This window comes from Centruroides vittatus, unplaced genomic scaffold (assembly GCF_030686945.1).
Source record: "Centruroides vittatus isolate TY-2023 unplaced genomic scaffold, ASM3068694v2 contig_1168, whole genome shotgun sequence".
NCBI lineage: Eukaryota > Metazoa > Arthropoda > Arachnida > Scorpiones > Buthidae > Centruroides > Centruroides vittatus.
The window spans coordinates 2,028,226-2,049,360 of NW_027120749.1; the positions used below are offsets into that span (position 1 = coordinate 2,028,226).

Genomic DNA, 21,135 nt, shown 5'->3' on the forward strand with positions numbered 1-21,135 from the left:
TTTAGAATTTATTACTTTAAAACAAAAGATTTATCCAGATTTAATGTTTTCCAACTGGGAGAGTACGATCCACTCTTTGGAAAATTTCGTATCTATTTTGAGTCTACTTTTTAAAAAATTATATTAAATCTATATTATAATTTATAAGTCTGCCTTGCCTTTAAAAACTACGGATACTTTTTAAAATAAACCCATAAATTCATAGAGAAAGATAACCATATAACATTAAGAAATCACGTATTTTATGCTGAAAAAATAGCGTATATTTAGAGTTGACATACTTGTAAAATCATCTTGATCTTCCAACTCTGCTTCTGCTGCTAATTCTTCTGGAGTCTTTTTTCTTCTATTAAGCCCTCCCTCTGGTTCTGGTAATGCATTCTCAGCTTCTATTTCCTCTTTCTTCTTTATATTATACTAATTAAAGTTCAAATATGATTAAAATATTTTGTGTACAATAAAAATATTCCTCTAAAAATTGTATTCCTTTTAAAAGTTATATTTCTTTAGCATAAATTCAAATGGAGGAATAATGTTTACAGATATGAATAATGGACTTATGGTGATCTATAGTGAAAATTTTGAAAAGTTTTCAAAAATAAACACGAATTTCAAACTTTATTTTGTCAAAAATATAAAATTCATAAAATATTTTTATAAAGGTAACAATTTTAAATTTTTCTAGCAAATTTTCGCTAAACACACATGCCACAAACAAATAGTTTTGAAATTTGAAGCATTCAAACTTTTCAAAACAATTTCGAATATTTTTGAAATTTAAATAATTTCTTAAAATTAAATTTATTTTTTGAAATATTCAATTTTTTATCATAATAATTTAAAATTATTATTATGACATCATTTTTCTTAGTGGCATCTCGATGAATGACTCGGTATCATCCACGGAGTGAGTAAGAAGCTAGAAACAAAACACACGAAGAGGAATATATGCATTTAGTACCTTATCACGAATTTGTTGCCTCATTTGCTCACGCTCTTCTTCTAATTTACGATGCTTTTCCTTTCGTCGTTCTTCGATTTCCCTCAAGGCATCCAATCTTTCTTTCTCAGCTTCTTCAGCTGCTTGCTTTTCTTCTTCCGTCATTTCGTTTTCACCCCCTACGCTACCTGAAATTTCACATTCACCAATCAAAATTACATCCTAAAATCTCTTAATTTACATTATTTATAGCCCAAATAAATATGCAACGTGAAGGGAAACATTCGTGTTCCGAATGTTCAAGTTTGAATTCTTTTCGAATCTGATTATTAAATGTCACCAGATGCTGAGTCGAATATATATATATATAAAGGATTTTTTGATACAAAATATTATATTCTTTATCATGTTTTTTTGCCTATGATGCAAACAAAACTGATAGAAAAGCAAATATCAACAATCGTGACTGCATGCCATTCGGATTTCCACCACGAAAATGAAATTCAAAATTTCATTCATTGAATATCACCAGCTGCTGCATGCCGTATAATTCTGTAGAAGGATACTAAAAAATATATTTAAAAAATTAATATTTTCCGTAATATATTAACTTAATTAAGATTTAGATCAATTGCACATTTTCCATTTAGCATCACTAAAAATTTTGCAAAAAAAAATTGAAATTTAGGCACTTTAAATAATGTTTTTTCTTTCTTAGTATTTACTTTCGAACTAGAAGAAAGTATTATGTAACAGATTATTTCAATAAAATTTTCTTGATCAATATCTAAAAGAATTGGATTTTGTTAAACAAATAATTGTCTTTCTTTTAAACATACCCTACAATAGATATAAAAATATATTATTTATAAAAATCAATATTATATAAAAGATTACAGAGTACAACATATGTTCTTACTAAAAATATATTTTTCTAAAAAATTTAAATTTTTTTTTTTACACTTTAAATAAAAGGAAAGTTTTATAAAGTTTGCTATTATTTGCTAATAAATTTTCGTAGAAAACAAAGTAAAAAAAAAAAATCAGGAAAAAGTATGGAAATTAAGAAGAAAGAAGAAACCAGTCAAGCGTAGGATATCATAGTTCAATCAATCATCGTGTCTGTATCTCATCAAGGATCTAATTATTGACACACGAGTAATGTCGAACAGTAACCATCTTTACTTCAATCCATCGATCTCGAATGTCAAAAGGTACATCCCAGTTTACTTATTTCCTTATTAAATACAATAATAATTCTAGAAAACTAAGATGTAAATCCATTGAAAGCATTAGAAAAATTAAAATCTTTCATCTGAAAGACATGTTATTTACATACTTAAAGCTTCTTGTTTTTTATATATATATATTTTAATCATCGAAATTAATGCATTTTTCATTTATTTATTTTTTTCTATGTTTAAAGATTACGACTTTTAATTATAAGTGGATTAAATTAATGTTTGTTTGACAAACATGATTTTTTTATTTATTTAATTGAATAATTTAAATATTAATTATTATTTAAGGATGTCATTTATAACTTTTACGAGAAAATTACAAGATTATCATAAATATATCCAGCATTTTTTCATATTTTTTATGGTGTTTAAACGTGTTTTTTAAATAAGAAAAGCATTATCGAGTGTTCTCTTTCAGTACGGATCAATTTTAAGTCTTTAAATTAAAATTATTTTAATATTCAGAGAATTTATAATGAATTTCGGATACTCTATCCACTATACCTTTTTAATTATTAAACAGTTTATATAAGGAATACTATTTTTTAAGAAGATAATACCAAATATATCGAGTTAAAATTTTAATATTACTAAATTTTCATATTTAAACATTAAAATATTAATGTATAAAATAACATTAAATCTGTCTAGTATTTCCACTAAATAAATATTATACTTTAATCTTCCAGCCATCTTCATGCGTTTAAATATTTATTCCACATAATCTTGCTTATTTGTGCATTTTAAAATATTTTAATAATAATAAAAATGTTTATTTAATTGAAAAGGATATTTGAAACTCTCATTCCTTCGTTTTTAAAGTAATAAAACAAATCATTCCGTATTAAAAGTTATATTTGGCATATGTACTGTATATATATCAACGTAGGGATCGCGAACTACGGCTTGGAAATTCTGAATAGATGATGATCGTCATGGTAGGGATGCTGATGATAATGGAGGAGGAGGAGGAGGAGGAGAGGAGGTAAAGGGGTGGAGATGGCGATGAGTTAACTGTCTTATAAAATTTTAAAGTATAAACTTACTTATATACACGTGTTTCTATTATAAAGATGTAAATTTCTTGTTTGGTATAAAGAATTGAAAAAAAAATCATGTTGGGGGAAAAAAGAATATTTAAAATATGTCATTCGAAATAAGAATTTTTGCGAAAAGATAAAAGTATTTTCTATAAGGAAAAAAAAAGGAATTTTTTCACTATATGTGAACATTTTTTTCCAGTTGTATAAACATCTTACATTCAATAAACTGTTTACTTTGCTTTATAATAATCTTTTGTACATCGTACAAATACTTTTGCTTTAAAAGAAAACAAGAAAGGAACACATATACATTATAACATTAAATTAAATATATTTAACTTATATAAAAAATGAAAATATATATATATATATTTGTTGTTTAACATACGAATATTTACTGAACTAAAATGTGTTTATAAAATTGGTTTATACTTAGTTATAAACACGAGTTGAGTTTACTAAAAACAATTTCGAAAAAAATCGATTACGCAGATTAATGATAAATGATTAAACAAGGAAATAAAAATTACAAAATTCAACAAAAAAGAAGCAATAAATGCAATTAATTACTCGATAATAATGAATAAATCCCTTTTTTTCTTCCTTGTTAACGCAGTTCACAAAGAAAAATTAAAGAAGACATTAATTTGTTTTTGTCGACAAAGTCATTTGCTTATTTTCTTTTTAAAATTATGATTCTAATTAAAATGCTAACCAAAAAGAGGGGTAAAAAAACTTAATGAAATTTTGAGTTGTCACACCATAAAATCCTAAATGCAAAAATTTTTTTCAAAAAATAATTCCAAATTTTTATCATTTTTAAAAGAAAAAAGTTATTATAAAGTATTCAACATTAAAACTCAGTAAATTTTTATTTTTAAATTTAACAAATATTTTTAAAATTAAAAAAAATATATATATATAAAAAGATTTTCTTCTATAAAATACTTAATTTAAAAAAATAATAAATTAAAAAAAGAATTTTGCTTCTGTATAATTCTATTAAACTTATCTCCAACTGCGATTTTAATTGCAACTGTTTTTTGTTTTAATGATTCTTAATTGCTAATTTTTAAGAAAACATATTTTAGAAAGAATTTCCTTAACTAGTTAAAAAAACTTCTTGATGAAGATTATTTAGAGTTTAAAAGTTAAAAATTCCAAAGTAAACATAGAATTAAATTTAAATTCGATAAACTTTTACGTGCTTAAAAGATAGAAATCGTGAAATATATATATTTTTGTTTTAAATAAGGAAAAAATATATTACTTTGCTATTATCTTAGACCATCAATTTCTACAAAATTCTCCTCCTCCTAAGTTAAATTTGCATACTCTTAACATTTCACTTTCTCGTTTGTCATCAGAAGCTGTATGTAGACAACACGACAGAAGAGAGAATTTCAAAAGTTTAGATCAATGCGAAATCGGATTTTCAATAAACCTGATCAAGATTTATGGAATGACTAATGATGAAAATGAAACCAAAGATTTTTTAAATACAATTTTATATATTGATTTAAAGGGAGGGAAAAAAAGGAAAAAGTGAAAAGTACGTTGCAAAAGGGAGGAGTTTTTTAATGTCACTTTGTAAATTTGCGCTTTATGGAAACTTTTACAAAAGCCTTATCGTGAATGACTTGACATTACATTTGTAAATTCGATATATGAAAGTTTTGCTTAATTACAAAAGTGTTTTTTTTTTAACATTTCAAATAGAAAGTTACATCGGTGTAGATGTAAGAGAAGTATTGATTGTGTATGAAGTACTTAGCGAAGGCACAGCCCCTGGCAAAAGTAGGTCATGAGCACCATCTTGAGGTTAAAAAAATACATAAAAAATTCTATTTATACCGAAATAAAGGGAGTGATTAAGAAAATTACCTGAGGCGAAATGCAACTGTTGTTAAAAATATGTACCGTCGTTTCTTCCTAATGTAAGATTTTTTCCCCCTTTCTCTCTTCTTCTCTAGTAAAGAACCTAGTCCTTTATATGATTACTAACAGAAAGTTACAGCTGCTGTTTTTGGAAATTGCTCAAAGCCACCTTTCTCTAATGGATATGTTTTTCTTTATCGATTCCACAAGAATAAAATTGACTCGGACCGTGTCGTTTTGTATATACATAAACACCTCGATAAAATTTTTAATTATTTGCATAATCCGTTAAGAGAGAAGATTTTTTACATTTTAAATTAAATTCTATACGACTTTTTGAAAAAGACAGAGTGAACTGAGAGTTGATTTCAGTTGCTGGCAGATAACATATTATAATGAGTTTCTAGTAGGTATATGCGTAGTGTATAATTTAACTGCCACATTAGTAAATGAACTTAAACAAATATAAAAGAGGGAGAATATTTAGTAGATCTTCGATGTTTGCAAAGACACAAGAGTATCAAAATTCCATTAGTGTTAATGCACCAGTAGATGAATGAAGTGAAATCTCGTTTGCTTCGAGTCCAGCAGCTGGAGTGAGAACTTCTATTCATGAAAGCACCAGAACTTTTATCAATGGAACTGGCCAAGGATGAAATTTGTGCCAAATGTTAGCTAGAAAAGAGATTTTCCTCTTTCAAATAAATCCTTTTGACATTTTGATAATTTGTCTACTTATTTCTTCTTTTTTAAATCTAATAAAGTTTTATTATATTTTCAATTTCTACTCTTGCAAAATATGTTGTGACGACCTTCAGATCAATAACATTAACATTAGTTACAAGATGTCAAATATTATCATAATTATTTAGTTTTAATTACATTTTAATGCGAAATCTGAAGAAATTTACTTAAAAAACTGAGAGAGACTTTTGATAGATTAAAAATATGAAACAATTTCGATTCATTTTTTTTTATAAGAATTCATTTATAATATAAATTCTGATGTTCAATTTTAAATGGGAGAGTTCGAAAATAGTAATAATAAATAAATTATAATCTATTTTCAAATTTTTTTTGCTAAAAAATCATTTCCAAATGTCGCAAATAAAATATATTTTTATATATTCTGACATTTGACATTTGCCATTAGATTTTTCTGAATCTTCTTAGATTTCACCATTATGAGGTGTTAAAGATTCTCTCGCCTCTTAAGCAATTCTTATTTTATAATGCCATTGGGCATGATAAGTTTGTGACATTTTTTACGAAAAAAGTAACGAACAAGAAATATAAATCTTTTACTTTTAAAAAATTTATCTTAAAAAGAAAAAAAGGTTTTGAATTGTCATTCGCATACAAAGTTCTTAATTCATTTAAATAAGCTGGAAATAATTTATTATAATTCTTAGAAAATCATTTCAATATTTAAAAATTCAACTATTTTTGAATCATGAACAGAATAAATTAAAGTTTAGTAATAAACTAAAACCGATAATATTTAAATTTACGAAATTCAAAAGTTTCCACGAATTGTTTAATAGGAAAATTTGTGAAAATTTGATGTGAATATAATTATAATTTGATGAATTCAATTATAATCATCTTTCTTTATAGTTAAGAAAAAAAACAATGTTAATTATATACAATTCTGTGCAAATTGTACTTTGTTCTGGTTGTTGTTTTTGTGAAAAATCTCAATTTTAAACCATGCATTATCAGTGTACACTCAATGTGGTCCTTTCCTCAGCCAGCAGTCATTTCCGACATTGATGGATCACGGGAAATGGGATAATGTTTTCCAGCTGGAAATGTCCGAATCTGAATCATTTCTTTTGTTTTTTCTAAAACTTACATTTACTTTGTAGATCTGTCGACAGGTGGAACTTATGTTCTATTTATTCAGTCTATTTAATGTATTTTGTATCATTTGCACTCTTCTAATTACCTTCTAAAAATTAAAAAATCTTTTAAAGAATCGAACTTTATTAGAAATACTTTAATTTCGAAATCGAATCCAGAACTTAATAATTTATGAGGCAAAAGAGCCGATGTACTCGTATAAGGGCTCTTACTCCTGTAATTGCTCTTGATCTCTTGTTAAGTATTAAAGTGTATCTACACTAAGATGTCAAAAAGTTCTCCTCCTTGAGATTTAGGATTTGCGAAATATAAATAATTCAAAGAAGTACACGATTCTTGCAAGATGGAGGATTTCGCGGAAGTATTAAAAGTTGGAATTTTTTAAAATTCTAATTACGTAATTACCTCGATTCTAAATTATACAAGTACTAGATAATTAATGCAAGAAGTTAAACTATTCGAATTATAGATTCTTATATCGTGTTTTGTGAAACACGCTTTTTCCTTATGTCCCACGGCGACTTAACGCATTGCACATCTCGAAACAGGCAAAAAAAAGAACGAGTCTCTGAATTTTATCGCACGATAAATATTTGAAGACATTATTTAGTAAACAAAACATAAAAATCGATAGCTATAATGCAAATTTTTATCCCTCCGAGTATTTAAAAAATTGGCAAAATGGCTACTTTCCATATTGAGAAACTGCTATAAGAATTCATATTGTTTGAAGTAAATTCGATGCTATTATTGTTTAGTAGGCAAGAAACACTCCGGAAGAACTTTATATAGTTCTTTGTTCTCCTGCATTGTCCTCCAGGGAACGAAATTTACTGTCCTTTGTCTGGCATCTGAACCTAACAACGTTACTTCGGATCATAAAGCGGGAGTTTGCCAGTTTGTCGTCCGGCATTTTAAACAGGGTACCAACTTTATCGCAGCGACACAATTACCGGGTTAACACGTGATTCTCGACAAAAGTTGGATCAAGAAACCCTCCTTTCTAATTTTTTTCTTTAATGTTTGTTTAAGCTATTGATGATATTTGACTTGTTTTATAGACTCGCAACTAAGTAAACTTTCAGAGTATAATATTTTTAAAGAATAGAGTTTAGTGAGTTTATAACATCGGTGTAATGTCTATTTACAAAGACGTAACTCGATTTTTACTATTATTTTAACTCAAAAAGGGAATTTTAAAACATAATTAATGAAATCGTTAAAAATTTTCCAGTTTAATTTGGTTTTTTAAACATTTTTTCGGTAGTTTAAATGCTGCCGCATTATAATTTAATAGTTAACTTTTCTTAGTAAATTATGAGCTATAAGTTAGTTAATAACGAAATATTTTTAAGTTTATAATGAATAAATTTATACGACTTCCTTTAACTTTTAAAAGGAAGAACATTTTTAAAGTGCTTCTTTATTTTTTTAATATTAATTTTTAAAAAACTAATATTTTTAAAATTAATTGTGCTTTTTACATTTTAATAACTTAAATTATTTTAAAATTTTTAATTTGCATTAATAATTTCTATTTTAAAAAAGGAATTTTTAATAATTAAATTTGTAGACTTTGTTTAAGTAAAGGACAATTGAATACAGAAATCAATTCTTACAATTGTCTTTAATTAAAAGTCCATGTAATTATTTCTAAGAGTTTTGTGTTTTACAATTTGTTATATAAAATTATTATTATTTTTTTTTTAATTTATTACTTTGATAAGTGCAAAGAAATTATTTATTGACTTATCTGTAAATTTACAAATGAAGCTTACCAACGTGAAAAATTAATTATATAAGAAAAACTAATTGTTATATATATATAATCAATCATTAACATTCTCTAAAAAAATTATTTTTATGCTTCAAAAGTTTCATAAATTAATAAAATTTTATTAATAATAAAAAATTGCATTTCATTTTTTTAAATAATTGATTGATCAGTGAAAGCGAGGAACAGTACAATGAAGGCTAATGGCAGGCTACAATTATGCCCATTATAAATGGGACCGACCCGCAATGGGTCTGTCAACACAAGTAAAGGATAGGGAAAAACAGGCGTATTAAAGAAGCGAGAGGGCATGTGTCCCTTAACCAAAAATTTTAAATAAAGATAAATAAATCAAACTAAATTAATTTTATGCACACACCTATTTCCCATTACCAACTTAAGGTACTGGAAAATTAACGCTACCTATGTTAAACTATGGAGATCTGGATGGAATTCGAACTCGGATCCTCCGTAACGGTACATTGATACTTATCGAACATCGTTTTAAACAATTTTTTAAATCACCACTTAATATTATAATTCAAAAGTACAGAAAATTATAAATAATTTTGTATTAGAAACTTTTTAAGGTTAAATATAACGTTAAAATAAAATTTAATCTTAAGATATTATTAAAGGCAACAATTTTAAGATTTAGGAATCCCTCTAAAATGGTTTTTAGAACGTTTATCATTATAACTCTATTAATAACAATTTTTAAAGGCTATTTATAATATAATATAATATAGAATTTATTTTAAGTAAAATAATCTTAAACATTAAATAAATATACAAGAATTATATCATGACTTTTCTATATAAACTCGCGATGATTTAATGATTTAAATCGTTTTATTTTGATTCTGACAGGAATCAATTGTTGTTTTTCTTTTTGAAAAAATACATTGGAGAAAAGAAGTTTGCATAAAATCTCTAAAATTGGAAAAATGTAAGTGTAATATTTCTTGACAATGATCTTCCTCTTCTGCAGATGATGGATGAAGATTTACATGCTATTTGGGTATATATACTTTACAGGCTATTTTAACGTCAAGTAAATTCTAGAATTTGAAATAAATTCAAAAGATTTGAAATTCTAGAAGTTCACAATGACTCCAGAATTTCAAATTTCTGAGATTTATATGACAGTGAATTAGAAAAGTATTAAATTTTTCAATATTTGGATAAACTGAATTATCAATAATTTATATACTTCTTTTAAAATGGCGTAAAATAATAAATATATTACATTTTAAATGCTTATTATACAATAATTATTCATTCAAAACAAAAACTTATTTTTGAATTCAATTTAATTTATTATTTACAAGTTAATAATGAATTAAAAATTAAATAATGTTTTGAAAACTTATGAATATTTCCGGTTCAAAATGTAATTCGATACATAATACTTATCTACTCATATGTAATATTGATATTAATGAATTGATGCAATTTTATTCATTTAAAAATTAATACTCGAGCTGCTTTAAAATATCTTAAAGTTTATATTTAATAATGGAACTAAAATTACATAATATTAAATTAATGTATCAGTTATAAATATTACATCTTTAATTTGAAATTTGTAACATAAAAAAATATATTTTACTTATGCAAAACTTCATAAATAATGTGTTATTCGTAAATCTATATTTTTCGGATATTTTGAGTGAGCTGTAAAAATATAGCTTATATATATATATCTATATATATATATTGATTTGTCCATCTGAATGTCTGCCCTTAAGATTTCTCAGAAACTGAAATAGCAAGAACTGTTTGGATGTGTTATACAGTAAGTCGTATCTGTACTATATTTTCACTTCCAAAATTAGAGAAAAAAATCCCTTCAAATAGTTCTTTTTCTATGTTTGAGTTCTAGATTTTTGCAATTTCTATATTTTCTCTATGATTCACTTTTTATATATATAATTTTTTTCAGATAGACAAAATAAATTTCTATAATTTATTAAATTATTTTTATAGAAATTTTTAATGCAAAGACGTTTAATTTTAGAGTTTCGGCAATTTCTTTTCTTATTTTTAACAAGATAAATCCTATGTAACAACATCGTGCTTTCAGATTCATTAGAAGAGGATCTTTTTACAGAAACTAGATTACCAAGCTCCGATTACAGTTCATGTTTTAAACAATTTTTAGAGCAACTTTCTCCTTCTTAATTCTTCTACATTACAAGAATTTGAACTTAAAAATAATTCTAGAATATTCTTTTAAATGAAATTAGTTTGTTTAAACAAGAAATTTTTAAAAAATTCGCAACAATATTTCTTTTAATCCAATATTATAGAATACATTTTTAACCTTTTTTTTAATAAAATTGACAGGTGAACTATTTTAACGTAATTATAACTTTTAAAAATTTTCGATAAAACTTTCAAATTATATAAATATTAAGAATCCAATTCGAATTTTTGATCGAGTATTTTAATATCATACACTTCAAAAGGAGAAGCTGTCAGTCAAAATTGCTAAATTTCTGCTTTGAGTTGTCAAGTCAATTATTTATAGACGAACGAATAAATTTATAAAATGAATATAAATTTAAATAAAAATTTGAATTTCTTATCTTAAAATCTATTTCCTTAACATTTGTTTAAGGTATTTTATAGCAATTATAAAACTTTTACTATGTTAATGCAAATATTCATTTTATTATAAAAGTTAAAAATCTTATAAAATGAAATATAAATTATTGTTATATTTTATTTTAAAATACAGTAATATAAATTATTTTTTTCCTATTTTTTAAAGACAATTGTATTTTTCTCAGTGCTATTTTTGGATGCCGCGATCTACACGTTGAGAGTTTTCCTTAAAACTAAACCTCTATAATCCCATTATAATTAAACTACGATTAATTTATCTAAAAAAATAAAATATTTGATAATAAATTTGGGTTTATAGCGATTAGAATCCTGTAAATTTTTAATTTAATTTTTAAAAATAGTCTCTGTTTATCGCTATAAATTTTGACTCGATAAAACTCGTTATATCAACAGTTAAAAACAAAATTATTTTAATTATAAATCAAAATTAATTCGATTTTAAAGCTGTTTATTTTTAATATCAGAATATATTTTATTAGAAAATAAATAATTCAACGATAATGTTACTAATGTAGCGAAATAATTACATTTAATTAAATCTATAGAGGTATGAAGTTTATTGTTAGAGATTTATGAGGATTAATTAACGAATGCAGCTACTAATTCCAGTTAAGAAAGAAAATTTTATGTAACGCAATTTTCATTTAACATTCTTTTTATGAGAAAAATAGATTTTAAAATCCGAGAAACAATGCATTTAGCCGAGAAAAATAAAATAAAATATTTTACAGCTACTCGTACAAATGTATAATTTTCGGAGGGTATTTGTTAAGAGGAAAATACTTAAAAATATTTTTACGTATCTTGCCGAAAGATGTCGTAAATTTCAAAGTACTAAGAAAATTGCAACGTGAAACAAGTATGGATTGCTGGAACAATGTAATATCATTAACTTTATGACGTTGTATCATCTGCTTAGATGTATCGTCGCTAGGATAAGACTATTTTCTCAGTTAAGAGTTACCTGTTGATCCCGTGTTAATTAAAATTTCTTTGTGTTTTTTAAAATAAAATTACCTATAAAACATTGAATGGCTTAAGAAAGATATTGTAATAATAATAACATTATTACAATACGACTTTTATATTCAAATTAAATGCAAAGTAAATTTAAATACTCAATTTTAGAGGTATTTGAACTGTTTAAATGATTCAGAGTGAAGGATTTTCGAAGTACTTTGAAGGTTTTTTGAAATATTGAAAGAATTCGGAGATTTTCGTGAAATTCGAAATATTTAGAAGGTTTCAAACTTATCTGGAACATATTTATCTGAATATCTTGAACTTACATACAAAATAATTAAATGATAAGATAATATAAACGGTAAAAAATTATTATTCTATGAAATTTTATTGATTATGAATTTTTTATAAACTATATATATATATATATATCGCCCCGTCCGTGAGAATAGTTTGACTCCATTGTGGGCCTGGCCGAAATTCAAATAGGTTTGGAAAAAACATCCTGTTAGTGTCCAAGGTAAAAGAGAGTCAAAAATGAAAAAATATACTAGAAAATACCGAGCTTAATACTTTTATAAAATTCCCATTAGTTTGAAAATCATTATTAAATTTCAATAAATTTAATCAAAATTCAGTCGATTCTTTAAAAATTTCTTGAAAAGTTTCTTGGAATTTTTATCGATTCGGGATCAATCTCGTGTGTCAGTGCGCTTTTAGTGACCCTATTTTTTTACATTATATGGTAGTAAATGGATGTTTAACGAAGCTAAATATAATTAATGACCCATGCAAATTCGAAACTAACAACATTTTGAGAATTAAAAATTCTTTTGGAATACAGAAAATTTTACTAATATAATGCCACTGTCGAAAGTGCCACTCGTGAACAGCGAAAGTACATTCCGTATAATTGCATCGTTTGCAGCCAACCCTGAAGTAATCAAATTAATTGATTGGAGACATGATCAAACTTTTATATCACTTTTGTATTCTATCCGCATTCGGTTCGTGATTGGCGCCAAGGTAATGAAATTCACTTTCTAAATTTTATTCAATGTGGAAAACAATTTATACTTAATTACATTATTAAAGTAAATAATTTAATTTACGAAATAAAAAAGAAAATCATGAAAATTTAATGAAGGAATAATTATTTTAAATTTATGAAATCCGCAGGAAAAAAGAAAAAAAATTGAAAATAGAAATTAGTAGTTGCAAAGAAAAAGAATTGATGATTTCATTTTTCTTCCTTGCAATCTTCAATTAGCAAAATGTCAGGATGATTAGTTAAGCAAATTTTTGATGATTACAAATATCAATGAAGAATTATTTAACCGTCAACGGAAAAAAAACGCATTGCTTCCGTAATAATTTACTTATTAAGAATTTAATTTTGCAGTGAAATATTTTAATAATTTCGATTTTATAAACTGAAGTAACAATTCTCGAATTAAAATCCTGTTATACTAATTTGGTTTGTTAACTTCAATAGAAAAATAATAATAATGATAATAGAATTAAACACAAATAAAAATTTATTCTGTATTTCGGATATAACAAAACAATGAAATTTTAATATTTAAAATTTGTATAATCAACGAATTTTTTAAAGAAAATTTGATATTTTTCGAGTAGTAAAGTAGTTTATTTGGTATGAAAGATAAACCGTAATGGTCTGCTTAGACTCTAAACTGCTTGTAAGAATGGAATTGTTTATCGCCTGAACTAAAACAATCGATTTGCAACAACACAAGCAAATGAATGGAAAGCATCCATTTTCTCTATCAACAAATGCTCCCGCTATTTGTTGTTGATTACAGTATTTGGTATAAAAGTTGATGAAAAAAAATATTCTGAAGAAATTACTGTTTATCGTCCTCGCAAAATTTAGCTTTCTTGAATGAACTTGGTAAAGAACGTTTAAGATATGAAAACATGTAATTTTTATAGATGAAAGCAAATGGTTTTTTTTGTGTAATGAAAAGTTCGACGTTGCCAAAAATATTTCGGCTCCATGTAAAAAGTATAATCATCAATATTTTTTTATAAAATAATCTAATAACGTTAATATTGGTGCGCGCACGAATATAGTTTAATGCTTTGGTTTTATATATTTATAGCGATGAAATTATACGTTTAAATTGCAATACATTAAATCGTTGACAATATATGGCGATTAAAATCTTGTCATGTCATCATAAATGATTAATTTGGTATTGTTAAAAGGTATTAAAAGCATATTACTTAAAACTATACAACTATACTTTCTTAGAATAGTAAACTATTTAAAGAATTAGAATATTATAAAAATTAACATAAAAAAGGCAAGTTTTCTATTTGAAAAAATAGAAAGATTGTCTTTTTATATTCATTTTTTTTAATTTTTAAGTTATTATTTTCAGTAAATGATTCAGAATGTGTACAGTCACGCAACACTGAAGATTATTGTTAGTTATTTTTAATAAAAATATAATTCAAATATTTAAAATTTGAGTAAATGTAAGAGAAATTCTTTAAGTAAATATATTCCAAGTAATTTATTACTTAATATCAAAAGAAATTATAGCTGTGTTATAAATTTAACCAATTTCTAGAAATAAAATGTACAATATTGTTTACGAAAATGCTGGAAAACAATATATATAAAAAACTTTAAATAAAATCCTAAATAAATAAAACATTCTCATAAAATTTAATTTAGTATTATCGTCTAAAGCTTCAATTCTTTACGTATATAAGGTATTTCAATAAATCTGATTCTCAAATAAAATAAAAACTTTTATTTAAAATAATTAAAATTGAGGAAAGTTTACTTATTAAATAGAGACAAAAAAAATAAAATAAAATAAAGATTTGTAAATGTAAATACATAAAAGTAAATGTTGAAAATTCTGTTTGTAAGACTGAACTTTGACATTAGTTTCAGATATGATTATGTCAAAAGTAAGGAGAGAGAAAAGAAGATAAGAATGAAAAGAGATTGTGACTGTTAGATTATTATAAAAGAGACAGTAATAAATCCAATTTAGTAAGAAAGAGACAAAACTGGGAATTATTTGACAAGATTGTTCAAATTTCATTGCTGAAATCAGAATTAGAGAAATCAAATTATAAAGGAAACTGAAATGCTGAAAATGACTCAAAGATCCATTAATGCTATGGCTGAAAGCCAAATGATCATTATAAAGATAATTAGACAGATATGAACAAGTTTTTTGATTATTAAAATTAGACTTTTAATGAAGAGGAATTGCTGAAACGGATAATTATTTATGCATACGTATGCAGATTTCTGAAAGATTTCATATTCACCCTTTACATTAGAATAGAATATCCATTTACTTATCGACAACGAATAAAATTATGCAATTTAAAATATCGAAAATATCGAATTTTTCAAGTTCCTTTCAAGTATGTTTTCGTTATTGTTATTAAATCTGCACTCTAATAATTATAAATTCCAATTTTAAAAGGATATATGCGATCGAATTTAACTGCTATTGGTGAGTGGAAAAAAAAACTCACTCTCACTGTCATTCGATATATCATAAAAATAAATTATTATAAAATAGTAGATTAAGTAGAATCTTGGCTAAAAATTTAAATCACTAAAAACTTGGAAGTAATGTACTTAAAATAAAATAAATTAAATTCAATTTATTTTTATTTCTGGTAGAAAGTATTGTTTAATTTCGTTTCCTAATAAGATTTGCATGCAGTGAAATAATTAAAAGAAAAAAAACACATAGCTTCTAATATAATTTTGATACGAATTTAACTAATAAAATTGGATTTTTTAACGTTAATTTTTATAGAAAGATAAATTAATAAAATTCAAATTTAATTAAAAAATAATAACTTTATTTAACCTTTATGCAATAAATAAGAAAAATATATTTAACGCTTTTCTTTTTTAAGAAACTAAGTATAAAATATACAAAATTAAAAAGTTATTATTATTATTATTATTTATTAATTTATACATAAGAATATATTTTAAGAATAGATTTATATAGGAAATTAATTAGTGAATATTTTTAGAAAAATGTCGGCTTATAACGTTATACTTTGTCATTTCTCAAATCGTGTGATGTTACTTTAAGAACAAACTAGAGTAATGTCGGGTGATGTATAGAATGACCAGAAAATGGAAGATTACGGTTGACATAATGGATGGTATGGTAAAACGGTACATTGAGCAGAAAATAACAACCAATGGTCTGAAATCCCCTAGTAAACGATGGATTGTCCTAGATATAAGTTGATGTCACCACATCAGATAGCCTCAGGTGTAAGAGGTTAATTGTTAACAATAAATCGTCACTTGTGGTTTTGCCAAAATGTCGCGAGACTTTAAAGAACATTCTAGGTTATAGCTTTTCTTCGTGGGGAAAATACTTCTGATAGGAAACGATATACAGGTTTTGCTTGGATAGTAAAACTTTTACAACAAACCCCTACTGATATAAGATATATTGTAAAGATGCTCTCGTTTTTTATATATGTGTATTTTGTCGACTTCAAGAAAAGTTCAAAGGATTTGTCGCGAGATAGAAACGGAATAAATAATAATAAAAAAAACTTTTAAAAAATTGTTTCGAGAAATATTCTCTCTTATATAATCAGCTTTATCTAAACACTACTTAAATCGATTTTTAAACCGTTATAAAGTAATGAAATTTTCCAATATCCCTCTCTATATATAAATACAACCTCTTCTTGATCTTGTATTAATATAAATGAGATTATAATAATATATTCTAGTAAATTAATTAATAAAACTGGATTATATTAAACGGATATAAACGAATTTCATCTAATAATATAAAGCGAATGTGTGAATTTTAATTAATATGTTGACACGTTAACTAGCTTTGAATAATTCGATAGATTATTATTATTACATTAGCAATAATTTTTATTACTGTAATTTTAGAATCACTTCTTTAAAAAATCGATATATTTTTTTTATATAATAATAGAAATGTGCAGAAAAATATTTAAGAATAAAAATCAGGTCCAAATGATCGGGAAAATCGAAAAGATAAATAAGTCGAGTGATAGTAATTTAATAAAATAGAAGCTCGATATTACTTTATGTTTATAACTTTTAGATATAAACTTAGAGTATTTTTATGATATTTCCTAAAATTTCATTTATTTTTTTACTTTATTTTTCTTGTTATCACATATCATAAGTTTACTAGAAAGTTTAGAAATATAATTTCGAAAATTCCCTTTAGCATTATATTTGATGATGAATTTTGTTTTAATAAAAAAATACATATATTTGTTGCGCTAAATTCATTTTACAGAAATGGAAAATATTTATTAACAAATCATTGTTACGAATGACAGTTTTGCTGATTTTAATTTAAAATATATAAATAAGTAAGAACATTTTATTTATTACTGATTTGAAAATTAAAAAAAAAGAAAAATATGTAAATTATTGGTTTAAAATATGGAAAATTTCCTTGTTGATAATATAAAAAATTGAAAATAAAATGCAAAAGTTTATTTACTTCAATCTAAAAAAATAAAAGTAAGAATTTTAAAATTAATTTTTAATTATATAAAACGAAAATAAGTACGAAAACTATTCGCTCGAATCTAGAAATTTTAATGTTTTAATCTAAAAGAATGAAAATAAAAGCAAAAACTTAATTTATTTTATTTTTAAAAAATGAAGAAAATAAGTACGAAAACTCAATTCATTATTTTTGTCGACTTAACAATAAATTTTTTAAAAAAAAAACAATAAATAGTTGTACAGGACTTGAAACACTCTTTGTACGACTTCAAATACTAGATTAAGCACAAGAATGTTATAATTAGATGCTTTCAATCACGTTCAGTCGCATTACTCTTTCCAATATTTCTAATTATAGTTTCTCGTTTCTATTCAATCTGTCGGATAAATGTCATGTGATAAGAATAGCGAAAGACTTTACTAAATGAAATGACTTTAACGATATTACTTTTGCGAATATTCATGTTTTAAATATGAATGATAAATCAAAAGAAAATTCAATATTCTGAAATTGGAATGTTTCGTGAGAATTTCTTTAATCTAGAGTTATGTTTAAGCTTTCAATATTTACGCATGGAAAACTCTTTGTTTTTTGAATTTTGATTATTCGATTTAAAATTGTAATTTTATTAAATTGTGACGGGAGAAAAAATACAGTTTCTGAACTAAAACGTGTAGCTGAATATTAATCGCTAACTACTTTCATTTTAAAGAATATTTTATTTTTCACTTTTGATGGGCTAATTAAATATAATTTGTTATATTTAGAAAAATAAAAACATTTTAAATTATTTTTCTACCGTATTATTATTATTCATGCTCATAATTATTTAAAATTTATTTATTTTTATTTTAGTAAACTGTAGCAATTAAAAAATTTCTAACTTTTTAAAAATAATCGCTAGATTTCGCTGTTTATTTTTGGAATTTTGTAGGAATTAAACTCTAAACAAATTCAAACTGTGCGTTTTTTTGTATGGAATAAACTCTCAAAAACAAAAAAAAATTGAGAAAGGAATAAAAACATATAAAGAAATTGTAGTAAAAAACTGAAGAAATATTCCAAAAACGTCAAAAACTAATACATCAAATAGAAAAATTAAGGATTTTCTTATTAACGAGATATCCGATACATTTCTTACTTTGTACGTTCATTACTTATTAAATAATGGATTCATACAAATATAAACAAGATAGAAATGATAATATATGATATATAAATAAGGAAAAAATAAGACAAATATATCATTTTTGTATCCATTCGATCCATTATTTACATTGAAATTTTCAAGATGGAAATCTCGTGGGAAGTACATTTGATAAATTTTCCAGATATATATAATATTTTTGATAAAATTTCGGCATTCTAGTAATGAAATAAATGCGATGATGTTAAGTAGAAAACTTCAATCTACGATAATTATTCAAACATCAGTTTAATGAAATTTTAGTAATTAGCATTTATCCCATTCCACCAAATAATTTTCCATGTTTAATTGTCTTTAGACAATGATTTTCTATTTAAAACAAAGAAAAACTGCGTGTCTTATCTGTTTCCCCCCTAGAATTCTATCAAAATATTAATTCAACATTTTATTATTTTTTAAATAATTATAAATTTATATACTTTATTCTAAACTATAATTTTATTTTTTTTAAGTCTCTCTTAAGTTAATTTTTTTAATCATTTTAATTATGATTTGTTGTTAAGTGAAAAATTCAAATTATAATTTATCACCAAAACAAATTTAAAAGTTGCAACATGAAAGAAATTTTCAAAAATAAAATATAAAAAATATATATATTAATAGAATTCTGATGATAAATTACAAAAAAAAATTCAATTTAAATGTATTTGGAATTTTCATAATAGTTATTTTTCTTTATTTTCAGTTAAAAATCTGATTTATTATGAAAAAAAGGAAGGTATTTTATAGAGAAAGAGAAAATCAGTTTAATCGATCTACACGTTTTGTAGTTTCTTTAATGGTTTAGTATCAACCATCAACAAATGGTATCAATTAGCCAATGCCAACCGCAGAACCCTTGATAGATTAGTTTCCTCAATACATCCATTAAGCAGAGCCTTACTTTAAGCCATTTTGTTTGAAAATATAACCAAATTTTGAATAATAATATACAAAATAAATTAATATTAATATTTTAGTGCCATATTTCAATTAAAATCATACCTTTGACGGCATTCATTTTACTCCCCAACATCTGCTTGGCTACAAATGCCGCCATTTTGTATTCCTATTCTGTAACTTCTATCGAAGAAGATAGAATGCTGAGAATTTATAAATGATGTTTATTGCGGGAATAATGAGAGCTGAAAAATAAATTAGCACATTTAATTTGAATTATTTCTATTTTTTTTTAATGTTATGATGAGTAGCCAAAATTTTTTTTTTTTTTTTTTTTTAAGTTTTGATTATTCCCTATTAAATTTCACGTAATACAGGCAGTTCCCGACTTTCGGACCGAATGAGTTCCTAAAATTGTGTACGAAAGTCGAATGTCCGAAAGTCGAGCTAGACGTTATAAACGGGATTCCGTTGACAGAGAGCTAAAAAGAGAAATTATAAAATCAGTTATTAAGATAGGAAAGTTTTAGTTTTTCAGAGAGAATATGTAAAAAGGCATAAGAAAGTATTTTTAAAAGGTTAAAAAAATCATAGATTAAACAGAAAACAGGCAATAAAAATTGATTTCTACAAGTGATTTTGGTGTTACCGTAACCGAAACTGGCGCGATAAAGCTGGAAATTTCTGTTTGTCGCCTGAAAAATGTACGAAAAAGTCAGAATTTGTGTACGAAAAGCGATTTAGAGGTGTCAAAGTATCGCGTATGAAAGAGAAAATTGTCCGAAAGTCAGGACCGCCTGTATATAGTTTAATTGTTACAGAAAAAAAATCAAAATTTTAACGTTTCTCTTCTATATCATGAAGTATTGATCTTATTATTGAAAAGAATAATCAATACACAGTTCGTGGTATATTTTAAAGAATAATCAAAAGTTAAAATTTTTAATTTATCCGTGCTATATCACAAAATACAGTTTATTGTTATAGAAAAGAATAGTCAAAGTTCTTTCTTTCTTTGTTCTCTAGCAAGACATGGTTCTTTCATAGAGTGAAGAGTAGCAGAAAATGATCTTGCTGTAGAGCAAAGGATGGAAGATATACAATTCTTATTATACAGAAAGTTAGTTAATTATTGCTTTTTGGCAAAAGAGCCTATTAAGCTAAACTATAAAGCAAGAT

General features: G+C 24.6%; 1 protein-coding gene across 8 annotated transcripts in view; it reads right to left on the bottom strand.

The window, feature by feature from the left end:
* Positions 1-21,135, bottom strand: part of cpx (complexin) — a 104,317-nt gene that overhangs the window by 7,877 nt on the left and 75,305 nt on the right. For 4 of the 8 annotated variants that reach the window (XM_067278307.1, XM_067278348.1, XM_067278339.1 and 1 more), the window contains exons 2-3: positions 962-1,128; positions 282-417 (exon numbers count right to left, since the gene is read on the bottom strand). In XM_067278307.1, coding sequence (XP_067134408.1) covers positions 282-417; positions 962-1,128 — 303 coding nt within the window. Of the gene's footprint in view, positions 1-281; positions 418-961; positions 1,129-3,622; positions 3,645-20,061; positions 20,202-21,135 lie in introns of those variants that run through there. The other 4 variants (XM_067278322.1, XM_067278331.1, XM_067278317.1 and 1 more) reach the window with 2 other exon arrangements.